Source organism: Rhincodon typus, chromosome 4, assembly GCF_021869965.1.
Source record: "Rhincodon typus isolate 14 chromosome 4, sRhiTyp1.1, whole genome shotgun sequence".
Lineage (NCBI taxonomy): Eukaryota > Metazoa > Chordata > Chondrichthyes > Orectolobiformes > Rhincodontidae > Rhincodon > Rhincodon typus.
Genome location: NC_063335.1, coordinates 27,130,524 through 27,158,357, shown reverse-complemented (window position 1 = coordinate 27,158,357; position 27,834 = coordinate 27,130,524). Strand labels below are relative to the sequence as shown.

General features: G+C 40.8%; 1 protein-coding gene across 1 annotated transcript in view; it reads right to left on the bottom strand.

Moving 5' to 3' along the window:
- Positions 1 to 487: 487 nt before the first annotated feature.
- LOC109920321 (PR domain zinc finger protein 14) overlaps positions 488 to 27,834 on the bottom strand; it is a 33,034-nt gene continuing 5,687 nt past the window's right edge. The window contains exons 2-7 of the mRNA XM_048595682.1: positions 27,383 to 27,543; positions 26,606 to 26,873; positions 26,310 to 26,512; positions 22,705 to 22,806; positions 21,656 to 21,878; positions 488 to 699 (exon numbers count right to left, since the gene is read on the bottom strand). Coding sequence (XP_048451639.1) covers positions 488 to 699; positions 21,656 to 21,878; positions 22,705 to 22,806; positions 26,310 to 26,512; positions 26,606 to 26,873; positions 27,383 to 27,543 — 1,169 coding nt within the window. The remainder of the gene's footprint in view (positions 700 to 21,655; positions 21,879 to 22,704; positions 22,807 to 26,309; positions 26,513 to 26,605; positions 26,874 to 27,382; positions 27,544 to 27,834) is intronic.

Here is a 27,834-nt window from a genome sequence, read left to right as displayed (position 1 = left end):
CCAGCATCTGCAGTTCCTGCTATCTCTGAATCCGTTGTAGTTTATTTCTAGGTTTTGCTTAATATCAATAAAGATGCAAGCAAGAATGATTCTTTACAATATTGTATCTAATACTATACTAATTAATATAGGTTGAGAAGAGATTGTTCCACATATAATTAAAAGAATGCTTCAAATGTAACTACGTTTTTACAAATAATCTCACTTCAGTGGTCTAACTGTGATTCTTTGTTGGGTGTGCAACTCTCAACATAGATTCAATCAGTGCAAATTCAAGCCGTGGTGTGCATTTTGGGAATCAATATCTTTGCAAATGACATTTAAAGGATCTATACTGTAACAAGTGTGCAAAATCCTTAATAATTGTACCTAATTTTTAAAACTGCATCAATCCAATAATTTGCTAACCCTGAGAGCAAGAAAGGACTGCCTGCACTTATGTGGTACTTTAGCAAATACATTCTCTGCAGGCTTCTGTCAAGGGTTGCTAATTCCAGGGTCTGTAGCCATCGCTGTGCAGCGTGGTGACTCCTGTGGTGGTTCTGTAGGGACTGCTTTCCCCTTTATATGGATTCTGTGGGACTGCCGGTGACTCCTCACTTGAGTTGTAAGGGTAATCTTCATCCACATTGTCTGTCGGATTGATTGGCAAACGGTGCAATTCCTGGGTGACTTCAGCATTTACCTGGAGCCTCTCATCTGATTAACAAATTAATGTAGATGTTAGAAACAAAAATAAAACACTTCCTAGAGGAAGTAAATCAGTAATTTCATCTCAGGCGATCTATTGTGGTCTAAGAAAGCAGTAGCTTCATGATACAAGACGTTAATTCCCACAGCATTTCTTTGAATCACTTTCAATTCTAGGTTGCTCCAGCATGATGCCCACAAAGCAAGGTGCCAGTTTGACACTGTCTGCCACGTTTAGGCAAATGTCAGGAACAGTGCATGGCAGCTGTGGACTGACAGCGCTTGTCTTACCGAGTAATGGTCTTTTAAAGATGGCATCAGCGTCACAGATGCTGGATGATTCCGGGATCTCCGTTGAGGGATGAGTTTCTCTAGGAATGGTGTGAGGTAAGATGGGTTGGCAATCGGTCATGTTACTCACCATTAGGGCTGAAACACTAATTAAGGAGACAAGTTTGGTAAAATGTGGAGAAATAACTCACTCAGCCTCAGTCTCCATCATGCTGGATATAATTCGCACTTAGCCAAAAAAATCTGTAATATTCAGCCATTTATTTCGGTGTTAATGAAAATGTAAATAGCAAAGATTGTGTCTAATATTTTACTCCATTGATTTCAATGGAGTCAATCAATGACATAGCTATTTTGACCCTGTTCTTAATTACTATCTATGCATGCACATCCTGCTGTGCGGATTTGCCAGAAAGGGGACTGCAAAACTAGCTTTTCTCCAAGGTTCTTACTTCATAATGGGTTCAAATTGTCAACCAGTTGTTCCTGCCTTTGAGTATTGCATTGCAACTGTAGCAAGTGTGGTAGCCAGCTTGTTATCCTTGAAGTTAGACTCCATGCTGATTTTGCAGATAAAGGCACAGCCCAATTTAATATTAAATCACATATATTGATGGTGACACAGTGGGTCAGTGATTAGCACTGGTGCCTCACAGCACCACGGACCCTGGTTCAATTCCACCTTCGGGTGATAGTCTGTGTGAAGTTTGCAAGTTCTCCCCGTGTCCGCGTGGGTTTCCTCCAGATGCTCCGGTTTCCTCCAGATGCTCCAGTTTCCTCCAATAGTCCAATTGCCCATCGTGTCCAGGGTTGTGCAGGTTAGGTGGATTGGCCATAGGAAATTCAGGGATAGGGTAGGGTGCAGGCCTGGGTGGGATGCTCATCAGAGTGTTGGTGTGGACTTGATGGGCCAAATGGCCTGCTTTCACACTGTAGGGATTGTATAAAAGATTTCAGACTTGATTTCTGAATTAAATAAATGAACTGATCCCATCCCAGATTGCAAGAGTTGCATAGCATTTAGAGAAGTGAAATGGGTCACTCAGTCAACAGATCGATTTCACTATTGACTCTGCTCATCCTCTTCATTTAAAACTATCAACATATCCCTTTACTCCCTCCTCCATAACCTGTTTATCTAATGTCCCCTCAAACATATCCACTTTATTTGCATCAACAACTTCTTGTCACAGGCAGGCTCACAAACGAAGCACTCTATGGCAAAAGTGGTATATCCTGTTTTTGATTGTCATACTATGTTTATGATAACTAAATTTAGTCATTCTCATTAGTGTAAACATGATTTGAAAAGTTACTTTATAAAACCATTTCATAATATTAAAGACCTGTCAGTGTTCTCTCTTATAGAGAAAAGTCCCAGACTACTAAATCTTACCTGATAGATATAACCATTTAGTTCTGGGTTCATTCTACTAAACCCTACACCTTCCAGTGCCCAAATGTTCATAGTGATCCTAGTGTGGTAAACCCGAGTTGTACTTATATTTAATGCAACTACTCTGCTTTCTCAATAATATCCCTTGAACCCCTGTACTATTGGTGATTTTTCATGATCTTCTTAACCTGATTAAAAACTTTTAGTGAATTGTATTTCCATACCCCATTTAAGCCAATTTTCCAATTCTTCCTACCTGAATATATACCATATACTTTGCTTGCAATTCATTTGTGAATTGTGTTATCATTCTGCAAATTTATTACTACCTCCCTGTGTCTTTTTTCCCATATTTTGTCACAGTTCTCTTCCATATTAAATAAATTTCCAATCTGATTTTATCCACAAATTTTAAAATTGGGTTTGCAATTCCTGAATCTAAACTGCTTGTATAAATGAACAATCACAGTGGTGCCAGCACAGAGTTTTGGGGGAATGCTGCATTTTCCACTGAATAACTAGTATTAAGCTTTATTTTGTCTTCTGCTTTATGGCCAGCTTTCTTTCCATTGTGCTATTTATCCTCCAACTGCACATGTTCTGACTTTAATTGTAACCCTAATATGTGGATTCTTATTAAATGCCTTTTGGAAACTTTTTAGTCGGCATCATGCAGTGCCTAGTAATGTAGCCTTTCTTTTATTACTTCAGAGAATTAAATAAGATTGGCCAAAAATCAACTACTTTTTATAATTTTTGCTGACTGTTCTTCCTTATATTATTCATTTCCACATGGTTTTCATTACAACTTTATGTAAAATTCCATCATCTTTGCTACCACTGATAATAAACTGATTGGTCTATGATTCCCAATTAGAATTAGGTTCATAGTCACATGTACTCAAGTTACAAAAGAACAGGGGTACAGCAAGAAGTGTACAATGTCGCCTACACACGGCACCATCTTAGGTACAAAGTATCCAGGCACAAATCTTAGGTACAAAAAAGAGAAAATAAAGAAAGGAAGTTACACTACATTACAGATAATAGGTCCCTTGACTTATTCTATTTTATTATTTAGATATAGAAGTCACACTTGCTGGCTTCCAGTCCTCTGGCACTACTCCGTTTCCTATACTATATAAACATTATTTTCTACTATTCCCAAATTCTTTTAATGGACGTTGAACCATGTTTGGGATTTTATTTTTATCCTTTTAAAATTGATTAGTTTATCAATTCTTTACCCATTTATATGCTTTTATTACTTTTTGTAACGACGTCTTCGAATGGTATATGCTTGTGTTAGTCACCCGGATAAATACCAAAGCAAAGTAATTATTTAACATTTCGGTCTCATCATCTTTGAGGTTATTATCCCTTAGTTACCATAGCCAAAACCTGCTTTTTCTTTCATTAATTATTTATCTTTATAATATTTTGCTCTTCCACTTTATATTTCTTCATGGTTTTGCTTTGCCTTTGTAAATGTTCTCATGACTTTTTTTCTAACCTCTCTGTATTTCCTTTTGTCACTTCCTGCATGTTGATTTAGTATTCATCTCTTCTTTGGTTTCAATTTTGTCTTTATTTCTTTATCCATTCTGAATCATTACTGGTTGGTTTGTTGTATCCTTAAATTTGACTAACAACTATTTCTCACTTCTGTTTCTTTCTTTGCTGGTAAACTTTTTCCAGCTTACTTTCCTAATTCTATTCTCATTTCCTTAAAGTTAGTTTTTTTTCCCCCAATTTATTACTTTGACCTCCGCTTTACTTATATCCTTCTCAATATCATTCTTAAACCTAACATCATTATCACAGTTGCCTAGACAGTCTACTTGGATCACTTACACGTTCTGGTAGAATTCCTATTACCCAGATCCAGGTGTAACCCCATTCTTGTTTTTTTTAGACACAATGAATAAGAAAGGAAATATCCTAAAAAGTCTAAATTCTATACGTCATTTTGCTGATCTCCCCATCGTCCAAATGTCCATGCAGCTCACTGTGAAGTGTGGTCAAGTGCCCAGTGATAGGTGCTGTCATCTAATAAAGGGTCAATGTGCTTGGGAAAACAAGGGTTATAAAATAGTTTGTTGAAGCAGTTAAGAACTGAACTATTAAACCACTGAGCAAGATGCCTGGTATAAAATTGGAGGAGATGTATGGTACTCAACATTTGCCTGCCTTGGGAAAAATAACAGCTGTTTTTACAACTCAGGAAGCAGAAGAGAAATAGTTGAAAAGACTACGAAAAGATGATAAAAGTCTTTGAGCCACATTTATATTGGAGGTCTTTAAATCTTATTCATGATGCCCATTGTATGTTGCTTGCACACTGTATTAGACTAAACAGAACAATGAATTCTTCAGTCAGTGGCAAGGCAGGAGCAACCCAAATCAAGTAACCAGTTTCTCCTCAAATTTATCACATGGGGGATGTACGAAATAATGCCAGGGATCTCATTACAGTCTATGCCCATCATCTGGTATCCAAGCATCCAAAATTCTCCTGCAACCAGCAAAACTCTCAAAGTTTACCATTTTTATAAAGTTTCTTCAAATTGAACTTGGTGCACAAGCCAGCAATATAACTTGGTGACAGTTGCACCTCTAACTAAGCTCACATAGGGAGGATGATCACTTGGGCAAAGTATAGCAGCAAATGGAAATTAAATTTAAATTGTCTTTCAAATTGTTAGGACGTCCAAAAGTACTTCACACAAATGAACTTCTTTTCAAATGTAGCCTGTAGTATTTGTAACGAGGTCAGCCAGATGGACGTCATAGAACATGAGTTCCCTGATTGAGGCTGTTAATACAAAGAACAAAGAACAATACAGCTCGGGAACAGGGCCTTTGGCCCTCCAAGCCTGTGCCAACATATTTTGCCCTTCCATAGTAAAACTGTCTTCACTTACAGGGTCCATATCCCTCTATTCCCTTCCCAGACAGGTATTTGTCCAGGTGCTTCTTGAATGCTGTTATTGCGTCTGCTTTCACCACCTCCTCTGGCAGTGCGTTCCTGGTACTCATCAACCTTTGTGTGAAAAATTTGTCTCAGATCTCTTTTAAACATCCCCTCCTCCACACTTCGAACTTGTGTCCCCAAGTAATTGACCCCTCCACCCTGGGAAAAAGCCTCATAATTTCTACTAATTTCTACATGCCATTCAAAATCCTATAAACTCCTATCAGGTTGCTTCTCAGCCTCCTGCTTTCCAGCGAAAACAAACCCAGTCTATCCATCCATCCTTCATAGCTAAAATCCTCCATACTAGGCAACATCCTGGTAAACTTTTTCTGTATCTTCTCCAAAGCAACCATAGCCTTCTGGCAGTGTGGTGACCAGAACTATATGCAATATTCTAATATGGCCTAGCTAAAGTTCTATAAAGCTGCAGAATGACTTACTTATCCTTATACTCAATGTCCCTTCCAATGAAGGCAAACATGCCATAGGCCTTTTTTTAACTACTTTATTTACCTAAAAGATCCCACCTGAACTCAAGCTAGATAGGACTTGAACTTGCAATGTTCTGATCTGCAGTCACCTAGGCCCTAATCTGGTCAAATTGGGGAGCCCTGGCTGACAGATAAGAACAGGAGTGTCAGACAGCCTTCATTCTAAGAGCTGGCTGTAAGGGAGCTGAATCAGTATCGAGGACTCTCCGTGTGTAAATAAAGGGTGACTGGTGATGGAATACTGGCCTCTGTGGAGTTATTTCAATGGTGATGATTGAAATGCATGCTCCTTAAGAAATTCGCTTGCAACTGTCAACTTTGAGTTGGAGGCAAGCATTTCACATTATTTGGGAAACTTGACTCGTTGTTGAAGACTGGGCCCAGTATATGGAGAGAATGTGTTTATTTCTTCCCGGCAAATGACATTGCCTTCTATCTGCCCCAACAAGTAATTCTCCTGACAGCTTGTGGTCCGTAGCTTTGTCAGTTATTGGCAGATGAACTTTCCCTGAGGCAGCAGATACTAAACCTTTTCAAGAATTGATGGATTTATTTAAGGAAAATTACAACCTCAAGCCTCTTCTAATTCTGACACGCTATCAGTTTTACTTGACAATTTGAGAACCGGGGAATCTGTATCGCGATTTTTACTAAGTTAAGATGGCTTTAGTTTAACCCTGAATGAGATGCTGAGAGACTGTTTGGAATGTGGGATTTATGACATAACTATGCAAAAGCCCCTACCATCTGAAGCCCAATGGGACTTCAAACAGGCACTGCAACTGGCCTTATTGTTGGAAATTGTTGTAATTAGATCATATGAGTTGTAAGTTATTCTGATGGAAGTAGATACCCTCGCCAGCACGACTGAGCTTGGGGAGCACCACTTGAGTGAAGGCAATTGCATAGCCACACTCAGGACATATCCTGAGCAGAGGGACTCTAGGTCAGCCCACAGCAAAACCCCAAAACAAAGCCAAGCCTCGAACAAATGGTTAACATTTTCTTAAGAATCCAGGCTGGGAAGCCATTGTAGTTGCTGCCAGTATATGGACTTGAAAAAGCAAGAGAGTCCCACTAGGCCTATATTGAGGAACAGAACTCGGGCCAGTATCCAGGAGAGTGCGCACCCTCGAAAGTCCACCTACATCTGGTTTGGAACAGTTACGTTGCTTAGCAACATCCAAATCAGAACCAATCAAAAATAATTGGGTTAAATGGTCACCCGGTTCTAATGGAGGTTGATACCGGCACGGCTATATCAGTGATCACAGAATCAGTCTTTAACAAAATTCACTCTTGACTCCAACCCTTAAGTTTGTGCCAGACCTCGGTCAGACTGAGAACCTATACCGGGTAACTCCTCCAGGTTAAAGGTACAACTTCAGTTCTGGTCTCTTACGAGAAGCAGTTGGTTCAGTTACCACTGACTGTAGTAGATAGCTCGGGCCCAAGTTTGATGGGGCAAAATTAGTTGAGAAGGATTCACCTTGATTGGCTCAACACTATTTAATTAGAAAATAGCTGCCTGAGCTAAATACCTGGGGGGTTTTCAGGAAGGTCTAGTGACTATCAGGGGAGCCAAAGCATGTTGACCAAGAAGCAATTCCATGATTATGCAAGGCCCATCCAGTGCCATTTGCCTTACAGGCAAAAGTAGAGGCAGAAGTCAAAATGTTGGATGCATTGAGCTGCCTCCCACTGGCAGATACACCACTGGTGGTACAACTACTGCAAAAGTCCATAAGGTTTTAAATTTTCTGAACACATTTCCAGTCACAGCTGACTATGTCAGACTTTGGACACAGAAAGATCTGGTCCTGGCAAAACTGAAAACAGCTGATGGTGATGTGGGAAACCAAAGGGCCATCACAACTAGAACAAACCTTTTTGAAGCCGGAGAGACCAGATCACAGTAGAGGACAACATATTATTACGGGAGCAAGAGTGATTGTGCCGAGCAAAGGTCGCCGCCAGATACTGACCGAACTCCACCAGGGTCATCCAGGGGTTTCCAAAATGAAGATGTTGGTGAGAAGTTATGTCTGGTGGCCAGGACTGAATGCAGACATAGCCACGTTGGTGGGATAGTGCCCAGAGTGCCAACAAGGACAAAAATTACCACCAGCAAATCCCCCATATTTGTGGAATGGCTGTGTAAACCTTGGACTCAGTTACACATCGACTATGCAGGTCCATTCACGAGCTGAACATTCTTAGTCATTGTGGACACCCACTCAAAGTGCCTGGATGTGCATAGAGCTCGCTTATCAAACACAGGGATGACAATAGACAAACTGCGTACATCATTTGCAATGCACTGACTCCTGGAAGTGTTGGTCAAAGGGAACAGGCCATCATTCACAAGCAGGGAATTTGAGCATTTCTTAAAGTCAAATGGTATTCGACATGTAAGGCCAGTTTCATACCATCCAACATCCAATGGTCTGGCAGAAAGAGCAGGCTTAAAAAAACAGCCTACAGCTTCACTCAATACCAAACTGTTCCAGTTCCTATTTGAGTATAGGTCTACTCCTCATGCAACTGCAAGGACAGCTCCAACACAGTTGCTAATGGGGAGAAGACTCCACACCAGGTTAAATCTGATCTTCCCGGACCTGCAGGGGAAGGTGAAACGGCATCAGGAACACCATGCCTGACTGAAGACTCTGCTAAGTGAGAGAGACAATCTACTTCAGGGGGTAAAGTTTGGTTTAGAACCACAGGAATGGCCCTGCATGGGTAAGAGGCATGGTCAACATGAGGTCAGGACCTCTGACAAATAAGGTTCAGGTAGGTGGGATCGTCCTGAGCAAGCATGTAGATCATATGAAAGCTGCAATCTTGCAAATGGTGCTGTTAGGTAGATTGGTCATGCTAAATTCTACTGTCTGGGGATGTGCAGGCTAGGTGGATTGGTCAGAGTAAATGCAAGGTTACAGGGATAGAGTGGGAGGGGGTGGGTCTGGGTGGGATGTCCTTTGGAGAGTGGGTGTGGACTTGATGGGCCAAATGGTGTGCTTCACGTTGTAGGGATTCTATGAAACTTATCGCTATCTTCCTCACAGTTCACAATACTTCCAAGTTTTATGACTCGCGCATATTGACATTGTTCCTGGTACACCCAGGTCAAGGCTGTTGATAAACATTAGGAAAATCAGTTATCCTAACACCAAGCTATTGGAAACATCCCTGTGTACTTCTCTCCAACACCTTTTCAGTCACTCCAAGGTTCTGCACTTTCCAATTGGCATGCCGTTGCATTGACCTCTGGTTTAGGAAGTGATAGCCACACATAGCCATCAGAGGTCCATGAGCCAAAGATAAAGTTACATGTAGTACTGCTTTCTTCCCTCTCATCATAATTGTCTATTTGTTATAACTCCAGCAACTTTGTTTCAATATTCTATTTTCTATAGGCTGTTATGTGGTACTTATCAAACATCTTTTGAAAATCTATATACACCTTATCAAATATGCATCAACCCCTCTGCTCCTTCATTAAAAACTTCAATCAAATTAATTAAAAAAACAATTTTCCTTCAACAAACTAAAGCAAAGAACTGCTGATGCTAAAGATCTGAAACAAAAATAGAAATTGCTGGAGCAACTCTGGCAGAGAGAAAACAGTTAACATTTTTGACCTTTCCTCAGTTTCGAAGAAGCTTAACTCTGCTTTCTCTCGACAGATGCTGCCAGACCTGCTGAGTTTCTCCAGCAATTTGTTTTTTAACAAATCCACGTTGGCTCTCTCTCAGTAAAACACACATATCCAAGTGTCTGGTAACTTCGTCCTTGCTAATAATTTGTAGAAGCTTCCTCATCTCTGCATTAAGCCGGCTGATCGACAGCAGCTTGGTTTATCCTTCCAGTGTTTTTTTTGGAACATTTGCAATTTTCCAGGTTGTCTGGCATTTTCCATTCACCCTGATCTCTGTATACCATATCAACAGAGTCTCATTTTGCCTATGATGGTGTGACCACCAGCTAACACATCTACTACTGTATACTTGAGAGAATCCAAGATGATGCAACATAAACTGTCATAATAGCTTGATTGGCTGGGAACATAGAAAAGAGAATACAGAGGGATTTGATGATAAAATTAACTAAGTAAAAGCAACAAAGAACAGAGTCCCTCGTGTCGGAAATGGAGAAAGAACACAAAAACAAGTTGCTTTTCCCCCTGCAGGCTCAGAAATAGAGTAAAGATGTGAAGATGACAGCTACAGTGTGATGAGTTCAAGTAAAAGACAGCAATCGTATTCAAATTAGATACCAATTTTCCAATGGATACTTGAAATCAATGCCACTTTACAAAGTTTGACCCGGTGTATTCTATTCAGTTGCTGCCTTCTTGTCTTATTTCCAGGACAGCAGTTACCCTAATTATAGTAGTTAGGCCAGGTTCCCAAGCTAGACACATAAATGAATGGCAGTGTGAGAAGGGGAGAGGATTATCAATAACAAGTCGATTTATAAGGATGTGAATCTGCAGAGATTTCAATGATAAAGTATCAGGAATATATTGAAGAAGTGCAAATACCTAGAATATATATGAACATTAAATTATTGTAAATCTGGATTTATTAAATATATACATTGTTTCAGTAATGTTAATGAAAATGTGCCAGGATTTAAAATATATCTTTACAAGGATGTTGCCAGGGCTGGAAGGTTTGAGCTATGGAGAGAAGCTGAATAGGCTGGGGTTATTTTCCCCGGAACATCGGATCATGACAGGTGACCTTATAGAGGTTTATAAAATCATGAGGGGCAGAGATAGGGTAAATAGAACAGGTCTTCTCCCTGGGGTAGGGGAGTCCAAAACTAGAGGGTATAGATTTAAGGTGAGAGGGGAAAGATTTAAAAGGTACGTAAGAGGCAATTTTTTCACACCGAGGGTATTGCGTGTATAGAATGAACTATCAGAGAAAGCAGTGGAGGCTGGTACAATTATAAGATTTAAGCGGCATCTGGTTGGGATTATGAATAGCAATGGTTTAGGGGGATATGCCCCAAATGCTGGCAAATGTGACTAGATAAATTTAGAATATCTGGTCGGCATGGTCAAATTGAACTGAAAAGTCCTATGACTCAATGACAAAGCAGCTTACGTTACGTGATTTTTGTATTCAGTTCTGTCCTTTAAGTCAGCCTGAATTTTTCAGAACCTTCCAATTTGCAGAATCAACATTTGCATTCACAAATGGAAATGTATTTGTAGTTTATGGGCCAGGCTAGAACACCATCCTCACCCCCACCTACGAACAGAAGGGGAAGAAGGAGGAAATATAGATTCAAACCTCCACTACACTGCCTAACATGCGCTACAGGAGAATGGGAGTTAAGAAACACATTAGCCACAATCGAATGGCGGAGCAGACTTGATGGGCCGAATGGCTCAATTCTGCTCCTACATGTCATGGTCTTTTACAATTCTACCCAAGGTCATCACCAATTGTATCAAGTCTGCTGTGGAGTTAGGTCTACCCTGATCAAAGCTGTGCTGTACCTTTCAGAAAGGTAGCTGTATACAAATCAGGGACACAAGGGTCTACTTATAGGACAGAGAGGTGGAAACCTGCTTTATTAATTTAGAACAAGACAAGGTGTTTGTCACATCACTATATGATGAATGCACTCTCCAAAATGGGGTTTGGGGAGGGAGTTGGAATTGGATCCAACTGCTCTGCACGAATATCAGTGGGGCAGTTTCAATAAGTACGCACGAATCAGAAATAACCTCAGAAGCAAGGAAAAGGCCATTGAGACAAGAACAACTGCAGATGCTGGAATCCAGGTAGACAAATAGGCAGTTGGAAGAAACAAGCAAGCCAGGCAGCACTTGGAGGAAAGGAGAAGTCAACGTTTTGGTTATTACCGCTCCTCTGGACTGGGGTACGGGGAGCTGCAGATAAAGGGGGGGAGGGGGTGGAGGCGTAATGCTGGTGATAGGTGGACATTGGTAAGAGATACGACCTGGTTGGTCGATGGGAGGGATGAATCCGGTTGGTGGCTAGAAGGGAGGGTCAGAAGGTGGGGCTGGAAGGGAAGCCGGGGGATGGGTAGGAAGGTTATTTGAAATTGGAGAACTCAATGTTGAGTGCTCCGGGCTGTAGGGTGCCCAGGCAGAAGATAAGGTGCTGTTCTTCAAATTTGCATTCCAAGTCACTGCGACACTGGAGGAGGCCAAGGACGGACACATCGGAGGGAGAGTGGGGGGTGGAGGGGGCAGGTGAATGGGCAGTAACCGGGAGATTAGGCTGCCGATTACGGGCCAGGCGAAAATACTCGGCGAAAAAAGTGGATTCCAGAACTGCAAACAATACTGTGGCCTAACATTTTATACAGTTCCAGCATATCCTCCCTGCTCTTAAAGTCTATGAGACCATAAGACATAGGAACAGAAATTAGGCTATTTGGCCCATCAGGTCTGCTCTGTCATTCAAATCATGGCTGATAAGTTTCCCAACCCCATTCTTCCGCTTTCTCCCCATAACCTTTGATCCCCTTGACAATCAAGAACATATTTATCTCTGTCTTAAATATACTCAATGACCTGGCCTCCACAGCCATCTGTGGCAATGAATTCCATAGATTCACTACTCTCTGACTGAAGAAGTTTCTCCTTATCTCTGTTCTAAAGGGTCTTCCCTTTACTCTAGACCTATGCTCTTGGGTCCTAGTTTCTCCCGCAAATGGAAATATCTTCCCAATGTCCAATCTGTCCAGGTCATTCAGTATTTTGTAAGTTTAAATTAGATCCCCCCTCATCCTTCCAAATTCCACCAAATATAGGCCTTAAACATTCCTCATGTTAAGTCTTTCATTCCTAGAACCATTTTCGTGAACCTCCTCTGGGCCCACCGTAGGGCCAGTACATCCTTTCTGAGGTATCAGGCCCAAAGTTGCTCACAATACTCTAAATGTGGTCTAACCAAAGCCTTATAAAGCCTCAGAAGTTTTTATATTCTAGTCTTCTCGAAATAAATGCCAACACTGTATTTGCCTTCCTGACTACCAACTCATCCTGTAAGTTTACTTTAAGAAAATCCTGGACTAGGACTTGCAAGTCCCTTTGCACTTCAGATTTCTGAAATTTCTCCTCATTTAGAAAATAGTCTATGCCTCTATTCTTCCTACTAAAGTGCATGACCTGACACTTTCCCATCTTGTATTCCATCTGCCACGTCTTTGCCCACTCTCCTAACCTGTATAGATCCTTCTGCAGTCTTCCCGCCTCATCAATACTATGTGTCTCTCCACCTATCTTTGTATCATCTGCAAACTTAGCCAGAATGCCCTCAGTTCCTTCATCTAGATCATTAATGTATAAAGTGCAAAGTTGAGGTCCCATCACTTACTCTCGTGGAACTGGCTGCCATCCTGAGAAGGACCCTCTTTATCCCCACTCTCTGCTTTCTGCTAGACAGCAAAGCTTCTATCCATGCTAGTACCTTGCCTCTAACCCCATGGCCCCTTATCTTACTCACACCTTGTCAAAGGTCTTCTGAAAGTCCAAGTAGATAACATCCATTGGTTCTCCTTGGTCTAACCTGCTCGTCACTTCCTCAAAGAATTCTAACAGATTTGTCAGGCATGATTTCCCCTTGATGAACCATACCAATTTTTCCCTATTTTACCATGCACTTTCAAGTATTTAGAAATCTCATCCTTTATAATAGAGTCCATAACCTTACCAAAGACCGAGGTCAGGCTAATTGGCCTGTAATTTCCTGTCTTTTGCCTCAATCCCTTCTTAAGCAGGCGGGTTACATTAGCGATTTTCATGTACTCTGGGACCCTCCCTGTCTCCAGTGATTCCTGAAAGATCACCACTGATGGCCACCATACTCCCCTCTGCCACCCTCTCCCCTCCGACTCTCTTGAAGTTTTGGGATGTTACTTGTGTCTTCTACCATGAAGACTGACACAAAGTACTTGTTCAGTTCCTCCGCCATTTCTTTGTTCCCTATTTCTACTTCTTCAGCATCATTTTCCAGACGCCCAATGTCCACTTCTGCCTCTCTTTTGTCCTTTATATACCTAAAGAAATTCTTGCAATCTTCTTTTATATTACTGACTAGCATACCCTCATATTTAATCTTCTCCCTCCTTATTTCTTTTCTCATTGTCCTTTGTTGGTCTTTATAGGCTTTCCAATCCACTGGCTCCCCACTGCCCTTCACGACATTAGATGTTTCCTCTTTTGCTTTTATGCCTCATCCTGCCTTTAGTGTGCTTCTTTTTCCTAGGGATGAATTTCTGCTGGGTCTCCCGAATTACTCCCAGAAACTCCTGCCATTGCTGTTCCACTGTCTGTCAGCAAGGCTCCTCTCCCAGTTAATTCTGGTCGGCTCGTCCCTCATAGCTCTGTAGTTGCCTCTTATTCAACTGTAATATCGTTATATTTGATTCTACCTTCTCTCTTTCAAACTGCAGAGTAAATTCTATCATCTTATAATCACTGCCACCTGAGGGTTCCTTAACCTTAAGCTCCCTTATCAAGTCTGCTTCATTGCACAACACTAAATCCAGTATTGCCTGTTCCCTAGTGGGCTCCACCACAAGCTGCTCCAAAAAGCCATCTCGCAGACATTCCACAAATTCCCTTTCTTGCAATCCACTACCAACCTGACTTCCCCAGTCCACTTGCATATTGAAATCCCCCATGATCACTGTAACTTTGCCTTCCTTATACACCTTTGCTATCTCCTAGTGTATTTTGTTCCCACATCCTGACTACTGTTTGGAGGCCTGTACATAACTCCCACTATGGTTCCTATACCTTTGCAGTTCCTCAACTCTACCCACACAGATTTTACATCATCTGATCCTACTTCGTTTCTTGGTATTGATTTAATTTTATTTCTTACTAATAAGGCAACCCTGCCGCCTCTGCCCACCTGCTTGTCTTTTCGATAGGATATATATCCTTCAATATTTAACTCCCAGTCCTGATCCCCTTGTAGCCACGTCTCCCTCATGCCCACCACATCATACCTGCCAATTTCGATCTGCACCACAAGCTCATTTCCCTTATTTCGTATTCTGCGTGCATTCAGATAGAACACCTTCATTCCTGTATTTATTGTCCCTCTTCTCGCTGTCATCCCTTTATCCAGTATGCTTGAAGTTTGATTCCTAACCCTTTCCAAACATTATGTCCTAATTTTGAGTGCTGCAGACTTTAATAACCACTCCTGAGTTCTCCTTTCTTTTCATTCTTTTTTCATACTTTTCCATGCAGTTGAATCCACCACCACAGATGTTAACCTGCTACTTTGTTTCCCATTGGCCATTGTACTTCTTGGAGTTTTACCCTCCCTTCCTCCCCTAATTTCTAGTTTAAAGTCCTGTTGACCACCATATGCCTCAACTAATAAAAGCCCATATGCATTCCTGACCACCTTTTCTACATATTCTATAGTTACTGGCTACCCTTTATCTACGCTACTAGTTACATGCAGAAGAGTGATAAGTTTATTAGAGCCATGTTCGCTTGTTTCAATCTTACTATGTTTTGAACATATTGTTAAAAGTCTTTCTTAATTATAGATTTCGGCATTTCCCTCCTGACTGATGTCAGGCTAATTGGCTTGTAGCTCCCCATCCTCCTCCTTTCTTTCCTTGAATAGTTGGGTTACATTTCTTAATTTCTAAAATGCTGGTCATGTAATGTAAGGAATTTTGGGAATTTATAACCAGCATGTCTACTTTCTTTACAACTCTCTCTTTTAGAGCTTTAGGATGTAAGCCATCAGATCCTGGGGATTTATCAGATTTTATCCCCTTGAATTTCTCCAATGTTTTCTTTGCTGATTTCAAACACCCTTTAACCCCTGATTTACTCTGTATTTCTGGTATCTCTTCAACTGTGAAGGCAGAAATATTTGTTTAATGATTCTGCCTTTTCCTTCTTTGTTTCTTCCTTTCTTTACAGGGTCACTGGGCTTAAAACGTTAACACTTAATTTCTCAACACAGATGTTGCCAGACCTGCTGAGATTTACCAACAATTTCTATTTTTGTTTCTCTCATTTTCTATTCTTTCCCTTTTAATCAACTGTTTGATAATTTTGCCGGTCTATAAAACACTTCCAATCCTCTAACTTGCTAGTGTTCTTTGCAAAATTATAAGGCCCGTCTTTTAATCTAATATGACCCTTAATTTTCTGAACGAGTGATGGATGGATCATTTTTGTTGAGTGTTTGTTTTTCAATGGAATGTGTTTTTGTTGAACATTTTTGAATTGTTTCCTGAAATGTTCCCAATTGTATTTTTACCACTACACTTTTATTCTATATAACCAAACAACCTTAACCGGACTCCCCCCCCCCTCCACATATATGCAATTGACTTTACATTTAAGATTCATGTCTGTGATTGAAGTATGGCACTTTCAAATTTAATATGAAATTCAACTGTGTTAGGATCACTATTTCCCAGTAGAATTTGTTGTGACGTTAGTAATTAATTTTGTCTTGATGCACAATACTAGATCTAAAGTAACTATATACCTAATTGGTTCCACAATATATTATTCCAGAATACCATCACAAAAATATTCTACAAACTCATTTGGCACTGTTGTCAGACTGATATTTGCACATTAGCAGTGAAACCTTTTCGCAATTCATGCAATAGATATTTATTTTTTATTTATTAACATAATTAATTTTGCCCTGTATTTATAAAACTGCATTAATAAAGTTGAACCAGCCCACTGTGCAGAATTGTCATGGGTTAGAATGTCAAAAGCAACTGTGCCCAGTTTTGTATCAAGCACCCTTCTCAAGAATTGAAATAGATTACTGGCATATGATGTTTGTTGTGGACGTTAACCTGGAGAATGTGTCACATTAGTTCTGAAAGGGCCTCAGCATGCCATTAAAGAAGTTTGCTGGTGACAGAAAAATGTTATAATTGGTACTAATTCCTTTTGAGTCCTGAAAACAGGAAGCCTTCAAACAGTTATACAGCTCTCTGGTGGCTCAACTCATTAAGGCATTGAGTAGCTGAGTCACAGAATGGGAAGTCCCAGATGCAACCCTCACTGTTCACTGATACGTTAGCTCATCTCAGCCAGGGTGGCAATAATGATGCTTCATTTGGCCTTCGTGCCCATGGGTGCTTGAGGAGGAAATCATCAAGAGTTTTAATCTCAGTTGATGTCCAAAGGCAAAAGCACTTTTGAAGATAAGAGAAGTGGACGGGATTGGTTTGACTATAACAATTCCCTGTTCAAACAGATTACTAAGTATCACTCATTAATAAAAACTGAATGAGATTTTCAATTGTCCAAGATTGGGTGGGCTCCAAATAGAAAGACGTGGGGATTTAGAAGCTCCTCAGTTCAGGGGACTGACTCTGAGCTGGCTGGCCACAACCAATGTTATAAAAAAGAAAGAAAGCTGTGCAGGGTTCTCTTGTGGCACATCAGTAATGTCCCTATCCTGGATTAGGATCAAGTCCCATCTGCTCCAGAGGTGTCTAATAACATCTCTGAACAGGTTGATTAGAAAAATAAGTTAGATAAAAATTTAGAAATCCATGAGAAGGGAAACAATGGGATTTTAAAATACAGCTAATTTTCTGCAATGCATTGTAAAAGCAATGATTCTTGCTGAAAATTAATTCTAGGAAAATCAGCAATACCTCTACAATCTTGTCAATGGAACTAAACAGTATGTGACCTAGATCAATGCATGTTTGTGGCTAACTAACCAAATATAATCCTGTGCTCACCCAATCTTGTTTCCCTCCAGTATCCACACAAACATTAGGGCCAATGGATATCAATTACGGCAATAAACTCTGGCTGATTGCTGAGTTTCTTCATTCTACCAAGGAATGAGGGCTGACGTGAATTAAAATAGCTCAACTGTTGTCCATATGAGATTAATTAACTTAGAATAGCCCTTAAATTGACAGGGAGTTGGTTAGTGCACTTGGTTGGCCAGCCAGTTTGTAATGCAGAGTGGTGCCAACATTGTGGGTTCAATTCTCACACAGGTTCAGGTTATCTTGAAAGAGCCTTCTTCCCAACCTCTCACCTGAGAGATGGTAACATACAGGTTCAATCATCACCAGTTTTGTGTCTCTCTCTCTCTAATGACAGAGTAGCCCTACAGTCCTCTGGGACTATTGTGACTTTTGACCACAAATTGAAGTTAAAGACATTCTTTATCTTTTGGCAGTCTCTTAAAGAAAGAAGGATATTTGTATGGAGTATAGTAAGAACCTGTGTGTGGAACCTTTTACCCTGGGGAGGCTGTTCTAGTGCAGTTACAACACAGTTCTGGCAGACCTAGAGTCTCTCCTGTCTGCCATTGGCACATTCATAATCAGCATGTTTGGCTGAATCTTAAACACTCCTTCCTTGGTCATCGGGTCCTAGAGTGGGACTTCAACTCAGAGTTTTTGGCTCAGAGCTATCACACTATCTATTGTGTTACACAGCCTCAAGCTGGAAATCCACTGGCTGATTGGCTCAGTGGCTTCACCAACTCAGTTATCAATGAAGTAAGTCTTTATTAATTTTAATAAATGCTAAGATTAATGATTATCCCATATATGTATGACACTTTCTTGTTATAGAACAGGATTAGGAATTCATAATTGCCTTGAAGGGAGTTGATTCATCAGCATTTGTGAAGGGCACAGATATTATCTTCATATTCCCCATCAATAGGCCAGTTCCACCTCAATGTTTGTGTCACTGTATAGTGGCTTGGTTTTACAGAGATGCAAACTGCACTAAATCAGCCTTGAAATCGTGTGCAGCGTACTTAATCCAGGAGTATGACATAAATTCCAAGAAGATAGTCCCCAACCAATCAATTGGACCACTTGGTAACTTTCTAAAAATTATTTCTGAGTGCTTTAAATGTCAGCAGGTAGAAATGGGCACATTACTCTCCTAATATTCAAATTCAGTTACCATCCTGAAGCCAGTGAGGGCGTGTGTGAGCATTTATGCATTGACCTGTAGTCTCACTGTGTAGAGAAGAACAGGGAATCAGCAACTGCTTCGGGTCTGCTGTTATTCTGTATAGGTGACATCTGCACACTTATGGTTTGTTTTGAGAGTGTTTAGCTCAGTATGAAAACATAGGAAATTGGAGAAGTGTGGGTTACTTGCCCTCTCAAGTCTACCTCTTCATTCAACTTAGAAGATTTAGAAGAATGAGGGAGTATCTTGTAGAAACATATAAAATTATGAAGGGAATAGCTAAGAAGCAGGGAGGTTGTTTCCACTGGCCGGTGAAACTAGAACTAGGGGCATAGTCTCAAAATAAAGGGGAGCAGATTTAGGGCTGAGTTGAGGAGGAATTTTTTCACCCAAATGGTTGTGAATCTGTGGAATTCTCTGCCCAGTGAAGCAGTTGAGACTTCCTCATTGAATGTTTTTAAGGCAAAGATAGATAGATTTTTGAACAGGAAAGGAATTAAGGGTTATGGTGAGCAGGTGGATAAGTGGAACTGAGTCCATAAAAAAATCAGCCATGACCACATTGAATTTAACTAGATCATAGCTGGTTATCTGCCTCAACACAATTTCCCTGCACTATCTACACTTATCTCTTAATATCTTTAATAACCCAAAATCCATCAAGCTCTGACTTGAACATACTCGGTGACTGAACATAGGATAACTACAAAGACTGACCACCTTCTAAATGGAGAAGTTTCTCCTCGTTCAAGTCCTAAATCGCTTTTAATTCTTATGTTCTATTACCAGTTGCTGGATGCCCACCCCTCAAGCCAAGGGAAACAACTTTCTTCCATCTATTCTATTGAGTCCTTTGTATGCTTCCATGAGATCATCTCTCACTTTTAAAATACAGGCCTAATCACCTCAATCTCTTAGCAGAGGACAATTCCATCCTAGAGATCAGTCTTGTGAACCTTTGTTGCACTTTCTGTATGGTAAGTGTATCTTTCTTAGGTAAAGGGACCAAAACTGTACACTATACACTAGGTCATAAAAACCCATATGGTTTACGAGTGTCCTTTAAGGAAGGAAATCTGCCATACATACTTGATTTGAGCTACATGTGACTCCAGACCCTCAGAAATATGTTTGACTCTTAAACTCTCTTCTGATATGGCCCTGTAAGGCATTCGGATCAAGAACAAGTAGGGATAGGCAACAGATTTTGTCAGCCCATGATAAAATAAAGGAAATAAAATCCACATTCACTCTTTCCAATCCTACCATTATTTTTTTAAATTTCCAGTTATCATTTCCTTTAAATAGATACTAGCTTTTTCCCAGCTACAGATGTTATGCACACAGGTCTGCAGTTCCCCATTTCCTCTCTCCTTCTTAAGTAATAGGTCTACATCAGCTACTTCCAATCTGTAGAAATCATTCCACAGTCTATAACATTTTGGTAGATGCCCTTCAAGGTATCCATTACCTCTGCAGTCACCTCTTTCAAAGTTCTGAGATGTTGATCACATTCTCCAGGGGTTCTATCAGTTTTCAGCCCCATGAGTTTCTCCAGTACTACCTTTTCACTAATACTCATCTGAGTATTGCAGTCAAAGACGTTCTGTTGGGTAATGGATTCCTGTTCAGATCATTTCTCACTGTGTATCACAAAGGATGGGCCTTAGCCATCATTTTTTCCCCAGCCTCTGCCAGATTACCCTGGAAGCATATCAGACATTTGACCAAATAGGTGAAGATCACTGTTTCACACTGCTACCACGCATCAGCAACGAGTGGTGTCTGCCACCAACCAGATGCTGCCGTCAAGCCAAAAAATCATTCGGCCTATCACACGAATGAATTTCAGTGCCAATGTGATGCTTGGAATGTTAGCCATTTGCCCCAAAGATTGGTGGATCATATTAAACAGAATATCCCTTTGGCTGTTCACAAAAGTAATGACCATTCCCAACCAGCCCACACTTCCAAATCTCACAACAGTGTCCAAACTTAGATATGATTCCACAATTGGGCAGTATATGGAAAATCATCCTGGTTGTGCAACCGTTCTAGGGTTCATTTCTCAGGACAATGCTAAGACCAATCAGTGTCAACCAGCCTGGTTTAAAATTTAAACAAAACTTGGCAGGTCACTGTCATATCTAACTTGTGCATTCACTTTGGCAACACCTCTACCAATCAGAGTCCACTTGTCAACAATCAGCACTCTCCTCTGATACAAATAAAAGTTGCATTCCCTAGATTTTGGTCATTCTTGCAAATCGTTCTGATGAATGCAAGATGAAAAGTTTTGGCAAAATATATCTTTTCTCGGCAATACTCAAGTTCAATCCTAACAAAGGACTATTTAAAATATTAAATTCTTTCAGTATATCATTGCCTTGGTTCTCAATTATTCCCAGGAGATCTTGTTTTCATTGTGTCTGCCTTTTTGGAGGATAAGTATTTATTCAGTTTTACTGCCATTTGCTTGTTCCCCATTGTAAAGTATTCTGTGTTTGGCTATTATGAATTCACATTTATGTTTGACAATATTCTCCTTTTCTTGCTTAGCTGTAGAGCCTTTACAGTCTGGTATGTTTCTCAAACTGTTCTGTCATATTCTTTTTTCTCTTTTTTTATCAGTTTCGTGAATTTGCTGAATTCTACCGAGGCTTTCCAATTTTTTTGGCAACTTTGTAAGTCTCTTCCTATCATCTAACACAATCTTTAACTTCCCTTGATAGCCATACTTGTCTCATCTTTCCTGTTGGGTTTTGTGTCGCAAAGGAGTGTAAATTCTTTGTATTGATTATTTAGGCACTGGCTGTTGTTGGTCTACCATCATAACTTTTAAAATCACTAACCTGTGTGGAGTTGCACCTGGTGATACTTGAGCTCATGCGCTTCCACAAAGCTCTTGTCACAGATTGCACAAGCAAAACCTTTGTCTTTGGCATGTGTGCGTCTTACATGGCTGTCGTGAGCTGCGTGTGAGGCAAAGGCTTTGCCACAGTGTCGGCATTTAAAGGGTTTCTCTCCAGAGTGTTGCCGAATGTGAGTCCGCAAGATGCTCGAGGCAGTGAAGGCCTAGAGGCAGGGAAAAGCATAAATTTATTTGTGATGCTTACAAGAATTGCCAAAGACAAAATAAAAACATTTAAGCTCTTCTCTCCAACATTCATACTACTGGATCTAGTTGAATTTAAGACCTCTTCAATGTTTTTTTTAAATTGGAACCAGCTACACATAGTAGTTTATTCCAAACATTTGTCACACATTATGTTTTTCGCATTACTGGACTGTTATCTCTGAGCTGTTGGTTCCCACTACAAGGGTCATGCAGAGTTAACAGCAATGTCTAAATAAATGTCTAGGATCTGCTGTAGCCCATGGACATGAGACCTTGTAAGATATATGTCTTAATAAAAATCAAAAGAACTGGGAATGCTGGAAATCAGAAACAAAAACAGAAATTGATGGAAAAGCTCAGCAGGCCTGGCAGCATCAGTGGAGAGAACTCAGAGTTAATGTCGTCAGAACCGTGTCTTCTTGGTTGCCAACTTAATAAATCCGACAAGCGGGCTTTGAATTTGTTGCCAAGTGTGACAGACCCAGGTGTCATGAATTGGCAAAATTAGCATGACTCTGAACTCAACATAAAAAACATATTTTAAGAAATGAAGTTATTTCCTTATCTGCGACAAAAACAGAAATCTCTGAAAAATCTCAGCAGGTTTGGCACCATCTGTGGAGAGAAAGCAGAGTTAACATTTCGGGTCCTGTGACCCGTCTTCAGAAACCCTTCTTTAGTTTTTTATTTCTTTACTGTTTTAAATGTTCATTTATAGTTCAATATTTCTTTTCTCTACATGCCCTGCTCACAATAACAGTGCAAACAGATACATGAACCTACCTTGTTGCAGTAAACACATTTGTATGGCCGCTCTCCTGAGTGAACTCTCATGTGTTTATTAAGACTGGATGACTGCGAGAAGCTCTTACCACACACTGAGCACTGTTTAACAGAGAGAGACGCATTTTGTAAAGACACGTAAAGTAATGTTTAGCATTATCTCCTGCACATAATTAAATTGATTGTCAACATTACACTGAATTACATGGAGCAAGGAGTTGGCTATGGCAATGCAGGGTAAGTAAGTGTAATGAAATTTTAAGACTATAAGAAATGGGAACAGGACTAGGCCATTTGGCCCCTTCAGTCTGTTCCACCTTTGAATAGGATCATGTCTGATCTGACATTTCTCATGTTCACTTTCTTGTCTTTTCCCTGTAACCCTTGATTTCCCTACTGGCGACGATAGTAGTGGAATGCCATATGAATTGGTGTACCAATGCATTTGAGCACAATGGGTTTACACCCTGTTAATTCTCACATCTCTTAGCTGTGTCACCAGAAACAGCTATGCAGACAAAGTTTTGGCATCTCTCTAAGTGATAATGATGGTATGCTAAGAATGGAGGGAAAGCAAGAGCGTTCTTAAGTAATTGGTTAGAAAAATTCATAAAAGCTTAACAAGATTTAGAAAGTTCAAAATAATTGGGAAGAGTATGGTTTTGTGAAAGTGAGGTCATGGTTAGCTAATATTTAATAGTTAATACGGAACATATAATATTTCTTTGTAGGAATACCTTGTGCTGTGGATAGGTAGACGCCCATTGGTCCACTGTTTCTTGGATTTCCAGAAGGAATTTGACAAGGTACTACATAAAATGTTATTTCATAAAGTAAACGCTTATTATACAGGTGGTAATACACAAACAATGATCGAGAGTTGGCTGGCTGACTGAAAACGGAGTATTTATAAATGGGCCTTTTTTCTGATTGGGAGGATGTGACAAGAGGAGTCCCATAGAGGTCTACATTGGGGCTTCAACGTTTACAGGTTATTGGAACAACTTAGCTGAGGGAGCGAAAGCATGGTAGCTAATTTTTGCAGAATACAACAAGTTGGGTAGGAAAATGTGTTGTGAAGAAAGCACAATGAGTTTACAGACTAATACAGACGGCTGAGTGAGTGGGAAAAAATCTGGCAGATAGAGTATATTGTGACAAAATGTGAAAATATTTATTTTTGCAGAAAGAATGAAAAAACAGAATATTGCCTAAATGGAGGATAACTGCAGAATTCTGAGGTGGTGAGTGATCTAGGTGTTCTAGCACATCAGTCACAAAAAGTTAGCAAGTAATTAAGAAGGTTAATGGAATGTTATATTTTATTGCAACAGGATTGAACAGAAATTTAAGGATGTTGTGCCTCAGTTATAAAGGGCAGTGGTGTGATCATATCTTGATACTGTGGTATTGAGATTTGGCCTCCTTATTTATGGAAAGATGTAAATGTGTTGGAGGTATTTTAGGGGAGGTTTTCTACATTGACATCTGGAAAAAGAATTAGATTCTCTTATGAGGAAAGATAGATCAGGCTGGGCTTATTTTCACTGGAGTTTAGAAGACCGTATAAGATCCAGAACAGTCTTGACAAGATAGATGCGGAAACGATTTTCCTCTTGTGGGTGAGTCTAAACTAGGGAGCACTGTTTTTAAGATTTATCTCCACGGAGATGAGGAGAATTTTTTTTTCTGTCTCAGAGTTGTGCAACTTTGAAACTCTCTGCCTCCGAGAATGGAGGTGGCATCATTGAGTTTTTTAAGGTGGCAGTAGATAGACTTTTGTGAGGCAGGGGAATCAAAGGTTATCAGGAGTAGGTGGAAATGTGGAATTTGAAACAAATAGATCAGCCATGATCTTATTGAATCTCAAGGAGCTGAATGGCCTGTTTTCATCTCCTAACTTGTATGCGTATATGTTTATAATTGCAACAGTACTCCTGACAGGAAAGTAAGCATATTGATAAATGCATAATGGTGGCAGTACTGAGAGAAAAGTAATCACATTGTCTACAAATCATTTCTGATTTTCCAGATGTGTTGCTTATGTGTACATGTAGCCAGCTGGTCCAGACATTTTGGACGTAGTGCACATCTGCTGAGTTAGACGGTTGTCTTACATATCAGATGCAGAATGGTGGAACTGAAGAAAGTATTTTATCAGGATTGATACTGTATCCGTAATTACTTCATGGGTAAGTAAAACAAAATCGATACAAAGCGAAGTACTGGGTCATACTAAATTTGTAATAAGTATCATCAGCATATTTGTGTGATTTCACAACCTAGATTGTCGCAATAATATTGCAAAATTTGTATCAATATGTGTTTGTCTTTCCAACATTTCCACTTCATTAGACAATAAATCCCTAAAGGACGATTATTGCAAAGAATATTTCTTGTACAATTTTTCAGGAATCATTTAATGAGATGAGATAGTTAAAAAAAAAACTATGCCAACAGTTTACTCCTGGTAGCATCTAATTCAAATACAACCATGAAATTTTATATTACAGAAGGGGGCCATCTGACCCATTGTGTCAGTGCTGGCTATAGCCTTTTCAGAAAGAAAGAACCATGTCATTTGAAGTGAATCCGGCGGCTACGTGATCCAATCAAAAAGAAATCATTTCATCGAGGTGTATAGCAGGGCTTACTGAAGTGTTTATGTATAACTGCAATGTGAGTTCATTGGGATGTTCAAATTCACAGCAATAGGAAGGATATTGTTAAACCTGAAAGGGTTCAGAAAAGATTTACCAGGTTTGGAGGGTTTGAGCTATAGGACAGGCTGAATAGACTGGGGCAGTTTTCCCTGTAGTGCTGAGGGTGCACGGTGACCTTATAGAGGTTTATAAAATCATGAGAGGCACGGATAAGGTGAAGAGAGGAAATATTTAAAAGGGGCCTAAGGAGCAATTTTTTTTAACACAGAGGGTAATGTATATATGGAATGAGCTGCCAGAGGAAGTGGTGGAGTCTGGTACAATGACATCATTTAAAAGGCATCTGGATGGGTACATGAATGGGAAGGGTTTAGTGAGATATGAGCCAAATGTTGGCAAATGGAACTAAATTAACCTGGTCGGCATGGACTGGGTTGGACCAAATGGCCGTTTCCGAGCTGTATAACTCTAGACTCTATGACCTCATGAGTTTTGGTGGCTATTTAGGGAAATGGACGGTCAGAAAGTGAGGATTATTATCAAGCAGAAATTGTCCTCCATCCAAATGTTTTGAAATATTGCGATTTAGTTCCACTCAGTACTGAGTCTGGGGCATTGGGGGCTGATGAAGCGAAAGCAGTGAGTACAGGTCCCCTGCGCAGGGACCCTAAGATTATAGAACGGATTGAGGGAAATTCATTCGTTCAAAATAGGGAGCGGATCGAAACGCAATGTGTGCGAATTCACGGACTGCGTTTGGGGATGTGGTCCTAATAATATCGGAGATATTCCTATACCCCTGTGAAACAGGTAGGAATTGAACCCGGTCCTCCAGGTCCAGAGGTAGGGACATTGTGTCCGTCAGGGACTGGCTTTGGAGTTCGGCCTTTCTGGTGTCCATTCAGGAACGAATAAGTAGCTTGCTGTGGGAGCCGTACTCACTTTGTGGGGCCGGTGTTTCTCATGAACGTGCAGAATGTGGATCCTCAGTCTGTCTCTCTTCTCGAACGACCTGTTACACAGGTGACAGGGGAATTTCCGATCTCCCTGATCCACACAGCGGGTGTATTTCAGATGTTTGTCCCTGTAGTATTTGTAGGCGAATACCTTCCCACACCTCTCACATTTAAAACCCTCAGCGGACTCTGCCAATGGAATGAAAGTGGCATTTTAGTCAAGCGATCGCGGCTAATGACAGTAAACCGCAAAAGGGCAGAAAATCGTTTAAGTGTTTTAACCTTCAGCCTGCTGTGCGAATGGACTTTCAGTCATTTCCTTTAAAGTGACCGGGATTCCCATAAACTGGAGATAGCAGTCCCCATACCACACCAACAGCTCTTGCTTCTCTGCCACATCCTTACAGGTTTCATAGAAGATTTTGCCTTCGCTCTGGACAGCTGTTAAATTCTGTTCTTGGGGCGTTCTGGCGCAGTTCACCAAGGCCATCCAGTTACTAGCCGCCCCTTTGCCGTCAATGAAGTGACTCAGTGTGCCGCCTTCAAAAATCTGGAATACAAGTTGTCCCAAGTGAGAGAGAGAAAGAGCATATAGCTGCAACTATATCTTATAATTGTCCCACGTGTGTGTGTGTGAGACAGCATATAGCTGTAACCATATTATATAGTTGTCCCATGAGAGAGAGAGCATATAGCTTCAACTATATCTTATAATTGTCCCACGTGTGTGTGTGTGAGAGAGAGAGCATATAGCTGCAACCATATTATATAGTTGTCCCATGAGAGAGAGAGCATATAACTGTAACTATATCATATAGTTGTCCCATATGAGAGAGAACGTATAGCTGTAAATATACCATATAGTTGTCCCCTGTGAGAGAGAGAGCAGACTGACAACATATACCCGTTCCCCAACCATTGGAACAGCTTCTCTGGGAGATTCAACACTCAAACACACCCTCACCCTCCACGACTGGCATTCCGTCAGCTGCAAACTTTAAAAAAAACAGCATTCGGATATCCTGCTCCCTGTATGAGATGCCCGAGTGTAATTCTCACCTCCCACATTAAGGAGTTATCGTCGTAGGTTTTAATTTCACTCGTATTCACCACTTTTCCTGTAAACGGCCCGAATCGGACCCCCTTGGGGATCAGGGTTTGGCAACAGAAGACGCCGAGATGATGCACTCCGCCGTAGAAAGTGTGAGAGACCGCGAGTCCTGCCAGAGAGCGGAGACAGAAATGGGTCAGTGCCGCTGGATGGGGAGCGAGAGGCTGGGAGAGTGGTGCCGCGCCCTCCACCACCAGAACCCCCAGTCTGTTCCCCAGACCCCAGTCTGTCCCCCAGCCCCCAGTCTGTCCGCCAGCCCATCCCCAGTCTGTCCGCCAGCCCATCCCCAGTCTGTCCCCCATCCACAGTCTATCCCCCAGCCCATCCCCAGTCTGTCCCCCATCCACAGTCTGTCCCCCAGCCCATCCCCAGTCTGTCCCCCATCCACAGTCTGTCCCCC